This window comes from Perca flavescens, chromosome 18, assembly GCF_004354835.1.
Source record: "Perca flavescens isolate YP-PL-M2 chromosome 18, PFLA_1.0, whole genome shotgun sequence".
NCBI classification, from domain to species: Eukaryota; Metazoa; Chordata; class Actinopteri; order Perciformes; family Percidae; genus Perca; species Perca flavescens.
The window spans coordinates 8,626,081-8,642,488 of record NC_041348.1 but is presented as its reverse complement, the minus strand read 5'-3'; the positions used below and the strand labels follow the sequence as shown (position 1 = coordinate 8,642,488).

General features: G+C 41.7%; 1 protein-coding gene across 3 annotated transcripts in view; it reads left to right on the top strand.

Moving 5' to 3' along the window:
• The first annotated feature begins 4,610 nt into the window (after positions 1-4,610).
• Positions 4,611-16,408, top strand: part of LOC114572744 (uncharacterized) — a 41,851-nt gene continuing 30,053 nt past the window's right edge. The window contains exons 1-7 of one of the 3 annotated variants that reach the window (XM_028604476.1): positions 4,611-4,915; positions 5,217-5,291; positions 5,884-6,004; positions 6,112-6,214; positions 12,017-12,130; positions 12,216-12,332; positions 16,140-16,300. In XM_028604476.1, the coding sequence (XP_028460277.1) occupies positions 4,897-4,915; positions 5,217-5,291; positions 5,884-6,004; positions 6,112-6,214; positions 12,017-12,130; positions 12,216-12,332; positions 16,140-16,300 (710 nt within the window). In that variant the 5' untranslated portion in view covers positions 4,611-4,896. Of the gene's footprint in view, positions 4,916-5,216; positions 5,292-5,542; positions 5,565-5,591; positions 5,632-5,883; positions 6,005-6,111; positions 6,215-12,016; positions 12,131-12,215; positions 12,333-16,139; positions 16,301-16,408 lie in introns of those variants that run through there. The other 2 variants (XM_028604478.1, XM_028604477.1) reach the window with 2 other exon arrangements.

Genomic DNA, 16,408 nt, shown 5'->3' with positions numbered 1-16,408 from the left:
TGTGTGTGATTCCTACAGATAATATGTCCTCTCTAATATTGCCCCCTAGTGGCTTAATCTGTCTCTGGGAATGATTTTACCACCATTTGTTCTGGGATGTTTATGTATGAATATAAAGCTATATAAGAAAGCTGTGCACTGATCAGTTCTTTAGAGGGGCATATTCTAGCTAGCAGTTAATAGAAGGATCCATGTTTCCAGCTGATGTTAAAATGATACTCTTTCCATATGCGCAAGTTTGTTTCAAGCTGTGATGATCACATGTCAAGATGTTAAGTATAGCTATTTTTGAATAGTGATTTACTACATACAGTATCTGAATAGCTCAATGGTGTTTTAAGCCCCCCAACGTCTCCTTCCAGGCAGCGCTACGACCGTTGACTTCACCTTAACCTTAACCCTAACAAACCTAACCACAACCATTGCCTAATCTTAGTGCCTTCCTGGCACTGCTGCCTGGACGGAGACGTTGGAGGCTTAAAAACACTGATAAACATCTGAATACTGACTGAATACCGGCAGAAGAAATATCTGCAATGAAATGAGCTTGCATGTAAAAAGGCACGTGTCAGTCTTCTTTTCATGGTGGTCTGTAATCTTCTCTCTTTGGTGTCTAAAAGGCTAATTTAATTGACTCAGAATGAATAGTAAGTTAATGGGTTGGAAGTCTCCACATAATTGTGATCATGTGTCAAGCTGGAATACAGAGCAAGCAAACTAACTATTTAAGTCACAGCTATCAATTTATTTAACAACATTTTGTTGTCTTTGTACTTGTACTCTGCACAATGACAGTACAGTTGGATCTGATCTAATCTAATCTAATGTAATGCCTGGGAGTGGCTGGGAACCTCTGCTAAGTTTCTTCTGTGAACCTGACACGGATATGCGAGATAGAAAATGTTTCTTTATGCTGCAATTAAAGCGTGCCAAGAATGTGTCCAATTGCATAAACAATGTCATTCATGAAGGTGAAATCAGCATGAAGGACACCTGCAGGAAGAAAAAGTAAAGCATTGCTACAGGGCTGATTTGCTGTCTTCAAACACTCCATATGAAAGTTCAGCACTTGGTCTAAATCACAACGGACCTCTTAACCATCACAGCAAGTATATATATGAATCTTAATGATCTCTGACCAGGGCTTTGAAGACTAAATCTGTGTTTAATTTATGCCCCGGCCAGAATCAAAATGTTAATTTGGTAAATACATTGGTCAATAAATGGGATTTTTTTACTAAACTACCCTAGTTTGGTAGTTGTGCGTATCTTAAATATGCTGAAATAACACTTAAGCAAACCCAGGGTGAGCTGATTTGGAAAACAGACTGTCACAAGCTGGACAGAGGCTGTCTTTCTTTTATGCTCTAATTTGTTAATTACAGAAATTATGTAATTATTGGGGACATTAGCCAACTAATTGTAAACATGAAGTCAGACTTTGGGGAACCTCCAAAGACTAAAAATACTTAATTATTTGTATATTATGCCCACAAGTTAATAGCCTATTGTTTGCACCAGGAATGTTAGGTTCCTCCCTGAACTACCCTAGTTTGGTAGTTGTGCGTATCTTAAATATGCTGAAATAACACTTAAGCAAACCCAGGGTGAGCTGATTTGGAAAACAGACTGTCACAACCTTTAAAAAAGAATCTGTGTGTAACGAACAAAAATAGAATTCTAACAAATTTGTTTGGTAGGTACTTGCCCATGCTATTTTGCAACATGTGTCAAACATGGAGTAATATAAACATAATGTAATGCTGAAATTTAGCATATTTCTTCTTTGGCTACTTATTTCTATCGTTTTGACGAAATCATTTCATAGTCTCCACTTAAACTAAGTTAGCATTTTGCTCTCTGCTAAATGATCGATATAAGTATACTACTACTACTACTACTACTACTACTACTACTACTACTACTACTACTACTACTAATAATAATAATAATTTATACTTTTAATTGATCCCCAGTGGGGAAATTACACACTTAAGTAAGTTTGGTTAAAAGAAGTATAAGTTTGTTTTTTTATTCTGTTAACATTGAGTAAACGTTAATTCAACTTAAGCCATTAAAAGGGGCCCTGCCACAAGTATTTCATTACCTTGTGGTAATGTCTGAATTTCTACCATGGACTCTGTAAAAATTTTTGTGGAAAAAATGCCTTGGTTACCTTTTTTCAAGCCATTCTAACGTGGTATAGAAAGCCTGCAGGAAGACTCAGCTCGATTTGTGCCGGTTCTATTTAATATTCAACGAGCTAAGCTGCTTGACTCTGTTAGGCTAACAGCTAGCCAATGAGAGCCTGGCTATTAGCATCCTTTACCCAGCGCAACTGGGCGAGCTCATGAATAATAATGAACTCAGGCAACACCACGTCAGACTCACCAGCTCTTGTAACTGGCCCCATTTCTCCGCTTATTTCTTTTCAGTGGCTAGAGCTGACAGAGGAGGTCAGTCACTTAATTTTCGCATTCTCGACATAACACAAACACATATGGACCCAACATATTTAATATTATAAGTATTAACGGTTTTGTTTGGCAGCGCACCATTAAGATGTATGATTTAGTCCATTATTCAAGATGGCAGTGATTTTATTATCTGGAGGATAAAGTAAAGGGTTGTTCGCAAACAAGATAGGCTATTAGCTGCCAATTTACAGACATCGGGCAGATCATTTTGTAAATTTAAAATACCAAGGGCCCTAAAACGGACCCTTGTGGATCACCTTTTGGTAGTAAATATCCTATTTATAGTAAAAGTGTAGTTGTTGACACAGACCAAATTATTCTGTCAATGTTTGTATGTGATGATGACACAAGGTTGGAATCATCTGTTATTTTTACCCATAGATGATCAGGTTGTATTAGCAAGATGGAGAAAATATTCAACTGTATTAATCTGATGACATTTTGAAAGTAACCACATTAGTACGCTTGTTTGTTTAGAACCAGTAAAGCCAAGTGTTCATAAAATAAGTACTTTGGATGATTACTTTGCAAATGGGGAAGCTCTCTCAGTCTTTAAGGAAGCATGTAGTCTTAATAACATGTTGGCCTTATGAATCATAAGATTGAAAAGTCAAACAAGTTCTGATGATGCTCAGACCACATATTTTGGATTCAGTTTTCATGCAAGAACAGATTCTTCAGAGTCAAATTTCTCCATAGCAATGGGAACAATCTCTTGCACCATTTTCCTCTCTCTTTAGACTCCTAATTAATGAACAAAAAAAACAAAAAAAAGCATTGATTATTTGTTCTGTTGCACCTGCATTTGGCTTTGGTCTAACTGGAGCACTTAAACATTGATGCTGAGTAGGAAATCTTACATTGGGTCAAAGTAAATTAATCAATGACTTAAGTTAAACAAAGGTTCTGGGTGAAAATGAGGTATGCAGGCAGACCAGTTTGTTGTTTTAACAGAAAGGGCTTGGCTTGTTCCTCCTTGCAGGCACAAGTGACTTGAGCAGCTGCCTCAGATAAAAATGGGAACTATTTCTTTGTCTTTATTTTTGTCATATTCATAATTATAACCTAATTTACAGTATTAATACAGTTTTGTATTTGTAGCTGCAGGAGAATATTTGCTCAACACAAAGGACTGTTTAAAGGTGTAGGTACTCCACAAGGTTGTCAGATGGATTAAGAAAGAATGTTCAAAATCGAAGCAGCAGAGGCTGAGATAAGGCCAAAAATACTGGATAATACACTTCCCATAATAATGCAACTCAATAGCATCTTTCATTAGACCCTCCCTGCCTCCTAAGGCCAATTTCTTTAAAACCCCAAACCTGCAGTTTGCAAGCCAAGATTTTTTTCAAACTTTGGAAAGCTCCTCCGAAGCCACAAAAGACATAAAACACAGGCTAAGGCTGAGTAGGTCTCCTTGTGACAGTAAACAGAACTTCCTGACCACCAGCTCATGTGGTTTAGGAAAATGCACGGTTTCAAAAGTATAAATGGCACATCAATCCCTTTGACATTATGTAGGGACAGAACGCTGATAGTGGAACTACAGCCTCTGGACAGAGGCTGTCTTTCTTTTATGCTCTAATTTGTTAATTACAGAAATTATGTAATTATTGGGGACATTAGCCAACTAATTGTAAACATGAAGTCAGACTTTGGGGAACCTCCAAAGACTAAAAATACTTATTTATTTGTATATTATGCCCACAAGTTAATAGCCTATTGTTTGCACCAGGAATGTTAGGTTCCTCCCTGAAAGCCTGCAAGATTATCCTAATTATATTTTTAAGATAAATTTATTCTGCAAACAATATAATAACTTGTGCGCACAATATATAAGGCTATAATCTTGTGAAAAAGATCTAGGCTATATATATTGTGGCACAAGATAAAAAAAAATATCATCTCTCAGGACTTGGAGGGCTCCATAATCCTGGCAGTGTAGCCTATATGCTTTAAATCTTTGAGCATGTTGAGGAATACCATTTGCAGAAAAAGGCCAAAGTTGGCTTGGATAAACATGAAACTGAAGAAATAAATTATGAGCAACCAATAAAACAAAAAAAAGTTTTATGACTTGATTTGGGGGGAACCAGGGAGCTGTCCGTCCTCCTCTGTGTTTTCTCCGCCCTCTTTACGCTGGGTTTCCACAGGGCAGCGTAATAAATAAAGCCGAGCAGCATCCAGTCGGCGGCGGGGTTAACGCAGAGACAGACGCCGCTGAATAGATGCAACATGGCGGAGAAAGGCAGCGAGCAGCCGCGGTCCACCCGGTGGTGTTTCCCAGCACCGCAGTAGAACTGTTCTGTGTTGGCGTGGACGGACTAAAGTAGTGTCCGGTCCCTCGGCTACGAGTTCGCTTTGCCCACTTTTAGGAGGAAAAAACATGTGAAAATGAGCCGCGAGTGAGGAATTCAAGATGAGCCGACACGCAACAGGTAGGACTGTGACAAGTGCAAACGTCCACGCCACAGCCTCCTTTGTCCACAGTGACTTAATGTGGCGGTAACGTGTGTGCTTTCACTGATAAAGTTTGAATACATGTAGCCTACAGTTTCGTGGCGCATTCGTCTTTAGCCTATCACTTCACTAGGGTGCTGCTCACCAGCCAACTTCTTCTGAAGGCGGCGAGGAATTTGCTGGACCGGTTCCTCCAGTGGTCATATTGCAAGGACTGTTTGGAAATTCTTGTCTGGCGTGTTTTCAGTGAAAATAATAATTTTCCCACGAACCTTTCAGACGTACCGGAGTGTGCCCCCTCCCCGCCGCTGCCTGCTGATCATGTGCTCAACTCTGCAGCCGTGTTATTCCCTGGTAGCTATTAACCCACTCTACTCTGCCTGTCTGTTATACTTGGGTAATGGACCTTTTTCACAGCAGACGTTTTTGACTTGTCATAGTAGGAAATAAAGCACAGCTGGAATTGATGACCTTAACGATGGCTGTGTGTCCCAGTAAGCTATTTCAGTGAGTCAGCATGCACAATACCAGGACCTCTCCTAACTGGAATGCAGCCATTGTTAATGGTTTTGAATACACCTGTGCTTTTCCTACTATGACATGTCAACATGTCTGCCGTGAAACAAGGTCTATATCACAATATATTTCACGCCGATGTCCCTTTTTGGATGTTTTCAGCACCGTGGGGGAAAAGGTTGTTGTAACATGAGGTCAAGCTTGGCCATGAATGGGGAAAGCGCTGATTAATTGTATTGAAGTGACTGATGCTGATACAGTAATGTTATCAATATTGAGATATTGACAATAATCACAACACAGTTTTCATTTATATTGGCAATATTGACTTGATTTATTATTTAGTGCCAGATGTTTGGTCAAAACCTTTTCTTTTCTTTTGCCAGAATCTCTACACATTTGAGATCATTTGTGTTATCGGTCTGTGCAGGTGCTTTTGATCAACATGGCTGCCCTTTGATCGTGTTCCCAGCAGATGAACAAGCCAAACTCTCAGAACTCAGCAAAGCAGAAGTGGCGGGCTTCATAAATTACTTTCTGTGTCTGCACAAGTACGTGGAGTCTGACCCGCTTTTTTGTGTTTATGACATGCTTTTTTTTGTGTTTATGTGAGAAGGGAGTACAAAATGTACTGACGGTTGGATTGTTGTCTCAACAGTAAGAAGCAGGAGAAGGAGGGTTTGATGTCGGTGGTGGCTGATCTGAGGCACGCCTCGCTCCCTACAACCAGGTTCATCGCCGAGACTCTGCTTGAGCTTGAGGTATTGTCATGGCAGTGTGCACTGTGTGATGTTTCGGTGGATGCTGGGCTGCAGCATGTTGTCAATGATTGATTGTTTTGAAGCTAGATATCCACCACATGTAGAATGTGGCTTCTAGAGTTCCACAGTAATGGCTCAAAAAAGGGATGGTCCTTTTGTAATGATTATAGTTAAAAGATGAGGGAGGAATATTTAGGAAAGCTGCAGAGCCTGTCAGAACACACTAGACAGGAAGCTTGAAACATTTAGTGAGTGTATCTTCAATACAGCAATGCAGTAGCCTTAAAGGGGCGCTATGCAGTTTTGGCAATTTCTTTGCCAAAACTTTTTTTGTTCGCAGGTTTCTCTATAGAGCTCCCACTACAGCTTTGGAATAGATATTTGGCAACACTGTGTAAAAACTCGCTCGGTCAGTCTGCCGTTTCCTCTTTCTCTGTTCCTCCGACAATGGTTTCCTAGCTTTCTGCTTCTTTTTTGCCGGCTCAGCCATGACGATCGTGTGAAAAACTACCAGCTACCAGCCAGTTCCTGGATGGGGGGACGTGTATGCATGCAGTGCCTAAAGCAATTTGTTACATCGCCAGCCAAAAGTTCCAAGGGTGGTTTTTCCGCTCACAGGCGCTAGGGGGAAGCGGGACGACCACCATTCAACTCGAAAAAAGTCATATAACCATTCCAATGACTCCAAAGCTGTTCAGTTAAAGGTCCCAAGGCATGAAAATTTCACTTTGAGGTTTTTTAGCATTAATATGAGTTCCCCCAGCCTGCCTATGGTCCCCCAGTGGCTAGAAATGGCGATAGGTGTAAACCGAGCCCTGGGTATCCTGCTCTGCCTTTTGAGAAAATGAAAGCTCAGATGGGCTGATCTGGAATCTTACTCTTTATGAGGTCATAAGGAGCAAGGTTACCTCCCCTTTCTCTGCTTTGCCCGCCCAGAGAATGTGGCCCACCCATGAGAGAGAGACATCATGGCTTTCAAACGAGCAAAGTGGCAGTTGGTCGAGGCTAAAAAAAAATGCGTCGAGACATGCTAGGTAATCAAAAGAATAAGACACGGTTTATGGATTGCAGAATTCTACAGCGGGCGAGTGCTTGCTTCCATCATATGTTAGCCCACATGGCGCATGCACGTGCCACCAACGGAGAAGTCTGCATAACCGATGTTGTTAAACCAATGCATTAGCCAAACCAATAAATAAGCCAAGGTTGGTCTCTCAACCTAGTTTGCTTCCATGTTATGCGGCCCACTGCACAACATCTCTCCTTGGCCTTGCCTGCTCATTCCCGCTCAACCCATTGACTTCACATTGATATTATGTCACAGAGGAAAAATGCTTTTTGTGCTACAGGGGATACTTTTTTTGTGGCAGCACCACAATTGGCAGCAAGACTGACTAGCTGTGCCGTATCGAACTCTTCTAATACATACACAGTACATCCAATTGACTGATCCGCTGCCTCTTTATCCTCAATGCACCAATCTCAGCTTGGCATGAACTAGGAAGTCCACCTTTCTGTTTAAATGTCTGCAGTGCTCTGTGGCTACCTTCACGCTATCTGTCACAAACTACAAGTACACTTTTAAAGTTGGTTAAAATATATGCTCAGTGGATATACCACAGCAACACTCAAAATGAATGCGAAACTAAGTAACATAGACTAACATATCACGGATGAAAAAGGTGTTTTACGATATTTTAATGTTACGAAAGTGTTTAATATCACAATGGGTAACGTTAATCCTTCTTTTACGCTAACATAAAGTTAAAAGGTAACTGCATTTTGCCTATGTTTTTGTGTCCAAGTGACTGATGGGAATGTTGGTCCAGTATTAAAGGAACACGCCGACTTATTGGGACTTGAGCTTATTCCCCGTATCCCCCAGAGTTAGATAAGTCCATACATACCCTTCTCATCTCCGTGCGTGTCATAACTCTGTCTGACGCACCCACCACTAGCCTAGCTTAGCACAGATCCTAGAGGTAACCGGCTCCATCTAGCCTACTGTTCCCAATAAGTGACAAAATAACGCCAACATGTTCCTATTTACATGTTGTGATTTGTATAGTCACAGGGTGTACAAAAAACAAGGTCACATGAGACACTGCAGTCTTCTAACCGTATACATACTGGGAACTATATTCTCAAAGCTAAGCTAGGCTAGCGGTGGGTGCGTCAGAGTTGCGACACGCACGGAGACTAGAAGGGTATGTATGGACTTATCTAACTCTGGGGGATACAGGGAATATGCTAAAATCTCAATAAGTCGGCATGTTCCTTAAAGGGATATGCCACAATTTGTTGAAATAGGGCTTATCACGGTCTCCCCTAGCTGTAGATAGGTGGGCCAATGTGCATGCATTGTTTTAGTCCGGTGCAACACCGGCAGCGACTCCGCTAGTTAGCTTAGCATAGTGAATGGAATCCTATGTTGCCGGTTAACATTGCCGACAAAACAACCTTACTTGCACTGAGACAAAAATGCATTGGCCCACCGATCTACAGCCAGGGTAGAACGTGATAAGCCCTATTTCAACAATCTGTGGCGTATTCCTTTAAGCAAGGTTGCTGCAGTCGGCAGCAGCGGAGCAAGCTACAATGTAAGTTAATAGGGCAATTGTTCAGCTTGTCTCTACGGGTTAGGGTTAGGATTGCAGAGGATAGTAAGTGGGCTTCTGTCACCCATGTAGGGCTGAGCACCGAACATCGATACTTTTATGGCACTGGGAAAAAAATACTCCGATCCTATGAGTATCGAAAAATGATGTATCTTTCGGTGCCAAATTTCGGTTCCAAAATCGTCTGAGCGCGTAAGCGCAAGCTTATCTGTCCTCTCTGCATATTGACGGAGAGCAGAGCTCCGACCAACATGCACGCACAGAGGTGTGGACGGAGCAAACTAAGATGTCGGCTCTGCAGTTTTGTTGAAGTGACCGTGACACGGCAATGCCGATTTTAAAGTGGTTTCAAGTGTGGTTACAGTTTACAAAACTTAATGCAGACAGCGTTTGCTACGATATGATATTAATGGCAAAAGCGGTCGCGGTGCTGTGTCTCACTTGTGTGAGACAAGCAGGCACAACAGTGGTTTCTGTGCCCTGATGACTGACAGGCTGAGGTTGTAAGGCAAGGCAACTTTACTTCTACAGTACCTTTCAGCAACAAGGCAATTCAATTACATTCCTTTGCACTGGTTCTTTATTAGTTCAATGTTGACAACAGGGCAGTCACCAAGTTTATTGTTAAAGGTTTGTGTCCTTATGCAGTTTGAACAAAAGTCTTTGTTGTTTCCATTCCTTTGCATTTTAGTTAGTTCAATATTTGCCTGTACAAAATGTTATTTATTTTATTTATATGTTCATGATGTGGCAAAAAGGTTTCTCTTTTTTTGTTAACTTTTAAAGTTGGGATTGATACCAATCCTGAGTATCTGACTGGTGCACCCCTATCCAAAAGCACAACCAGTTTTATTAATGTTACTCTGAGTGAGCAGTGTCACCAGAATTTTTTTTTAATTTTGAGAACTGTTTTGATTCACTATTAAGGTGGAAAATAAAAGTTGTGTTTTAATGTAATGTATGTTTGTTGATGTTGAAATGTATTTTAAAACCTATGGTATCAAAAAAAGTATTAAGGAACCTGCATCGAAACGGAGGTATCGAAATTGGCACCGTATCAAAAGATTTTGAACGATGCCCAGCTCTACACCCATTAGGATTGCACGTCATTGCCTTTTTAATATCTTCCCTTGAAGCTGCATTGGGAACTGTAACCTTGCATGCTGACGGCCTCAAAAAGCAGTAACCTTTTCACTTCAGTGTCCAGAAATGCAGAACCCCAAAGCTCATTTAATCTACCAACCAGGGTGGCTCACTCACTGTTGAATTTAGCTCAACTTTTGATTCGTCATTTCCTGTGGGCAGAGAAGTCCAACTCCAACGGACTGACTGTCCCATCCTGCAGGGAGCATTCCTCTCGGCTATAGAAAAGATAAGACCAAAGTTTTTATACAATCTTGCATATTGTTAGTATTGTACTAGTTCGGTTCAGGAGTATGTACGCACCCCTTTTGTTAAACATCAGCTTGGTGTTTCTGCTGTTGGTTCTCTCTGAATTATGCATGAACAAGACTTGGAGTGGGTCCTCTGCACAGTAACGTGCTCAACTTGTGATTGCCCTCTTGACTAGCCAAGCTTTTTTTTTTTTTTTTTTTTTTTTTTTTTTTTTGCAGCATTCCTTGTTTTATTGATTCCAAGAGCTGTTGTCTGAGCGGATCCTCAAAGCACAATACCAAGTGCATCATATCTGTGGTGGTCATAGTGAAAATCGTGTGTGTGGGGAGGACGGTTGTCGCATGCATGGCTGGTCACATGCTTGGCTGTTAGAAAAGCCACCGTGAAATTACATTAAGTTGAGCATAATTATGTAGGGATGCTGCGTTTTCGCACCCCGATCAACTGTTTATAGCTTCCCTGTGGTCTTAGCTGCTGGCCTGATGTCATCATGCATACCAACCATGTTTAAATGTTTTTATTTTGTAATTAAAAACTGCTGGGATAGGAAGAAACTTGACCATAATTACGAAGTTATGTGTGTGGTGGTCAATCCAAACCAGATTCTTTTGCTTTCCAGGATTGATGGACTTATTTAAAAGAGGCATGAATTGTTTAACAATGATAAAAAGCTAACCGATATGCGGCCATATATCTGGATCATACCTAGGCAACTGCCCTAAGGCCCCATGAACCAAATGGCCTCAAAAGTTGCACTTCTACGGAATGCCAGTGGGTTTTGGTAAATTGATTAAATTTGGACACGCCACCACTAAAGTTTAATGTCATCAAATACAGGTCCTGTGTTATTAGCTAGTCAGTGGGCTGTTTGGAGAGGGGCCCTGTGTCAAAATGTACTTGTAACCTTAATTTAAGTTCATGTTGTGCTGCACATTCCTGAATTAAAAATACCACAGACTGACTCACCGAAACCTTAGGAGTATCAGTGGGTATGTTTCTTCTGCACAGAGGGCAGAAGATGTTATGGTGCTGACACACCAACCAGATTATCGGACGGTCTGGCGAAGTCGGTGACTCGACTCTGTTCGGTGTGTCAGTCGCGGGAGTCGATTTTGACTTATTGAATCGGCCAGTGGGCAGTCGGACTCAATGACCAGTCTGATTGGAGTGCTAACTTGGAAATCACGAGCGTGACTAACACCTCTCCAAATCTGACAAATCTTTTAAAACTGATCTGAAATGAAGACAACTGCATGGCCTATTTCTCGCTTAAAATGTTTTCAGAAACTCGTTTTCGGTAAGCTATTTTCTTTAAAATACAAGATCGTATTCCGAACGAGCCGCTGTTATGGTCTGGCTTTGAAATTCGGGAGAAGCCAGACCCACGTGAACAAAACAAGTTCCTTCCCAAGGCTATTTTGGCAGCGGCACCGTGGCTCCGTCCGGCGCTTGGCACCGCCCAAGACGATTGTGATTGGTTTAAAGAAATGCCCATAAACAAGAGCACGGTTTTCTCCCATCCCGGAATGCTGTGTGGACTAGCCAGACCCTCCTCCGCAGCGCTGTGGAGGAGGGTCTGGCAGAGAGCGACTAAAGGCTCTGACACACCAACCCGACGGCAGGCCATCGGCAGAAAAGCACTCGGACTGACTGCCTCCCGGAGTTGGTCAAAAAAAGTGCCTCAGAACACACCGAAGCCACGCTGACTGGAGCAATTCTGGGGTTACAAACTTTTTTTTTCCCCCACCATTTTAAAATTGTTTTTTTTTTTTTTTTTTTTTTTCTCTAGCTAAACAAGCGGACCGTCCACAGTGTGTACATAGTTCAGCCCAAAAAGAAGGAGGTTGCCAAGATGTTGCTCAAACTCCTGGCCCCGTCAAGGTCTCACTCTGCCTCTTTCAAGGTGAATAATGCAACACCTACTGTACAACTACTGTTTGTTTTTGGGTTTGACTTCATTAGGTAACGCTGATCTCATCGTTTTGCAGAAAGTCCTTCTAAAAGAAACCTCGGAGCTCTCCAACTACATTGACCGAAGCCAGCTAACGGCAGCTTTGGGCGGCTACCTTATTTACTGTCATCAGAGTTGGGTGGCCTTCATCAAGGTAATTTTTGAAAGAAATGTCATACCTCTGTGAAGTGTTTTTTTTATTTATTTAATGGTGTCAAACTAAAGGCCACCTTCTTACAAATTCCAGTGAAGTTGGGACGTCGTGTAAACTGTAAAAAACAAACCAACAAAAAAACAGATTGCAAATCTACCTATATTCAATTGAAGACAAGTTATTTAATGTTCAAACTGAACTTTTTTTTTTGTAAATATTTGCTTATTTTGAATTTGATGGGTTCATCATGTTCCAAAAAAGCTGGGACAGGGGCATGTTTATCACTGTGTTACATCAACTTTCCTTTTTAACACTCCATACGCATTCGGGAACCACAGAATGTGGCTTGGCATTGTCTTGCTGAAAAAAGAAACTGGCCAGAAAAAGACCTTGCTTGGATGGCAGCATATGTTGCTCTAAAACCTGTATGTACCTTTCAGCATTAATGGTGCCTTCAAAGATGTGCAAGTTACCAATGCCATGGGCATTAACACCCCCCCACACCATCACAGATTCTGGCTTTTGAACAGCACACTTTTCCACTTTGTGTCAGTCCATCTCTGATGAGCTCGGTCCCAGAGAAGATGGCTGTGTTTCTGGGTGTTGATGACGCATGGCTTTCGCTTTGCGTGGTAGAGTTTTAACTTGTAGATGTAGCGGCGAACTGTGTTAACTGACAATGGTTTTCTGTAGTGTTCCTGAGCCCACGTGGTAATATCATTTTACATAATGTCTGTTTTTAGTTCAGTGCTGAGGGATCGGAGGTCACGGACATTCAATGTTGGTTTTTGGCCTTGCAGCTTGCGTGCAGAGATTTCTCCAGATTCTCTGGGACTTTTGATGATATTATGGACTGTAGATGATGAAATCCCTAAATTCCTTGAGTGAATATTTGAGTGAAGCTTTTTTTTTTTTTCCGTTTTTAAAATTAAATATATCGTCTTTTATAGTGTATTCAATTGAATATAGGTTGAAAAGGATTTGCAAATCATTGTATTCTGTTTAGTTATGTGTTACACAAGGTCCCAACTTCATTGGAATTGGGGTTTGTACCTTTCTAATACAATATCGTTTTAACCATTTACTTTAGCTTTGTCTTTACAGATTTTCGGTATTAACAGGGTGCCCAAATTAACATTAATGCGGTCAACAAATTCGGGATCATAGTTGTGTTCTTCACAATTAAAGACGTGCTTAAACAATTCCAAATTATTCAGTAAAAGCTCCTTAATTTCCACTTTATATGTAAAGTTATACCGTAACCTGAGCGTCACCCAAACGTTCATACGGCTTTCTCTCATCAAAGTCTTTTTCGTATACAAATGAGACATGTAAATGTCCATATGCATATATGAAAATTCACACACCGGTTCTCCGATGTGTATAGATTACTTCTATTTGTAGTTCAAAGGCCATTGCGCACAAAAAGCACTGTGGAAAAGAATGGAAACTGTCAGACCAGATGTGTCCGGATATGGCCAATAACTGCGAACGGTGTCCGGACATGGACACAGTTACGTTAGTAGCTGATGTTAAAAATATAAAGCAAAGTGTAGGATAGGAATAGAAAAATGTTCTGTTGAGTAAATAAAGATCCAATCGGTGGCATTACATTAGTATTCTCTACTCACATGGCCAAAACGGCTATAATTATTTGATAAATATTAGCACACCAATTGATAATCATTAAATGTATGCAATAAAATAGCATCCCTCCATTAGCCATTGTGACCAGTTCTGTTTGTGAAACCCTTAGCTTCATAAGATCACTCAGATACTTGTCTTATGATCAGTCCGAGGGCTTAACACAAAGTAACATTGTCCTGCTGTCCTCAGCAGCGGTTAGTTTGTACACCCACAAATACATGCTCTGTTGTTCCGCTTACGCCTGAATGACGTACAACACAACTAAATACAGCCAAAATATTTCTTCTAACAGTTTGTATTCTAAACATTGCTTCTTTGTGATGGAGAGCATGCTCAGATCACTGAGCCAGGAGAGGTTTTCATGTGTGAATCCATTCATGAGCTCCGTCCAAGCGGCCTGCGTCTATTGTTTGTTACCTTGGTGAAGCTTGTGTAAATGCCTCGCGTAATCAGCTGACCTTATTAGCAAGTGAAAGGAGCCCCTCTTCCCGTTACATTATACATTCAGTCATGTTCATCTGGGGCATTTGGCCACGGTGACGGACAGTATTCATTAACCATGACAGCTCTCTGCCTATTGCCGACCTATTCAGGATGCAACTACATAATCTCTGCCAGACCTACATTTAGGTTGTGGGTGTTCAACCCGGTTTTGAGCGATTGCAGCAACTACTATGGAACATAACTCAGGGCAGCCTTACAATATGTCTCTCAGCAGCTTGATTTATTATAAAAATTACACTTAAAGTGGCTATATGTAACTTTCAGTTTGTGTTGATTCTAGCGGCCGCGTTGGACAAAAGTTGAGATTTTACCACACCTGCTGTCGTAAAGGTCTTTTCTCTATGGTGCTGTATTGCCCACTGTATTACCTTTTTTTGTTAGCGTTACAGGGCGGTCATATAGTTGCGATGAATATTTTTGCTCAGACAGAAATCATTAATTTACAATAAGAGAATAAGTTACAGATGCATCATTGCATTTCAAGTGTTGCATATGGTAACTTAGCCTACTTTGGATGTCTCGTGAGCTAAACCGGGTAACGTTATCACTGTCACTGTGTCATGAGTTAAAGCATTAGGAGATTGTTGTAGCAACCAACGTAATATTGACTCACAGTGCAGATCCATTTGGCTGTGCAACGTTTTCAGAAACGCGTTTCGGTGAACTGTTTTTCGTAAAATACGAGATCCTATTGTCAACGAGCCGCCATGACACTCGGTTGAAATTCTCAAGCAGCCAGACCCACGTCATGCGTTCGTCCAATCAGCTGCCGGTCAAGGGCGTGGAGCATCAACCATGGATGTATGACGTCGTGTCGCCACGCTTCAGTCGTGTCGCCACGCTTCAGTCGTGTCGCCACGCTTCAGTCGTGTCGCCACGCTTCAGTCGTGTCGCCACGCTTCAGTCGTGTCGCAAAAATGGATCTCCATTGTTGGATTATTATAGCACATTTCATGAAACCCATGAAAAAAAATAGCAAAATTAATGTTTTGACAGCAGTCGGTGAGTTTACATGCGGTATAAAACCTGATTTATATTCGGATAAAGGCAATACCCCGGTTTCTCAAATGCCATGTAAACACCAGCTAAAATCAGAGTTCTCATACCCTGGTCAATAGACCTATAGAACACCTTTAGTAACCGGGGTGTTAGTGCATGTATGCACTTTAACCAGGGTAAGGTCGGGTTCTGCGTCTGCGCGTGCTCCGTTGGCAAGTACTATCAAGAAGACCCCTTTCGGGCGCCTGGTTAGCTCACCTGGTAGAGCGCGTGCCCATGTATAGAGGTTTACTCCTCGATGCTGCGGGTTTGACTACGACCTGCGGCCCTCTGCTGTGTGTCATTCCCCATCTCTCTCCCCTTTCATGTCTTCAGCTGTCCTATGCAAATAAAGGCCTACAATGCCCCCCTCCATCCCCCAAAAAATAATAAATAAAGGCCCATTTCTGGCGCAAAAAAAGTCCTCCATGATCTCCCCGATTTCCTCTACTGTCTACTGGAAGAAAAAGACTAATTCCGATCAGTTTCACAGGAGAGCGCCACCTGCTGTACCGGAGCTAATCGCTCCCGTCATTCTTCCCATTCTTACCAACTCATGTATGCGTGAACCGTCTTGGCATTTGAGATTGACTCTGGCACTGTGCTGCTCCTTGCCAGGAGATCGATGACTTTGTCCAGGAGTTCCTGTCTGTGGTCCAGCGGCTGCCCTCGTGTATCTCCAGCCTCAAGTCTCTGTCCCGGCTGCCACTGCCCTCCACCTTCAGCGAGCTCCGACACTTCTGCTCCACCAACGAGGCAAAGTTCCAGAAGCTCAGGAGGTGAGGCTCTACTCCTCACACAGGCCAACGTTGGTGCAGTGGATAGTCTTTATTTTGACTTTTATGGTTACAAAATCCATGCAAGAAATGAAATCTGTAATTATAATA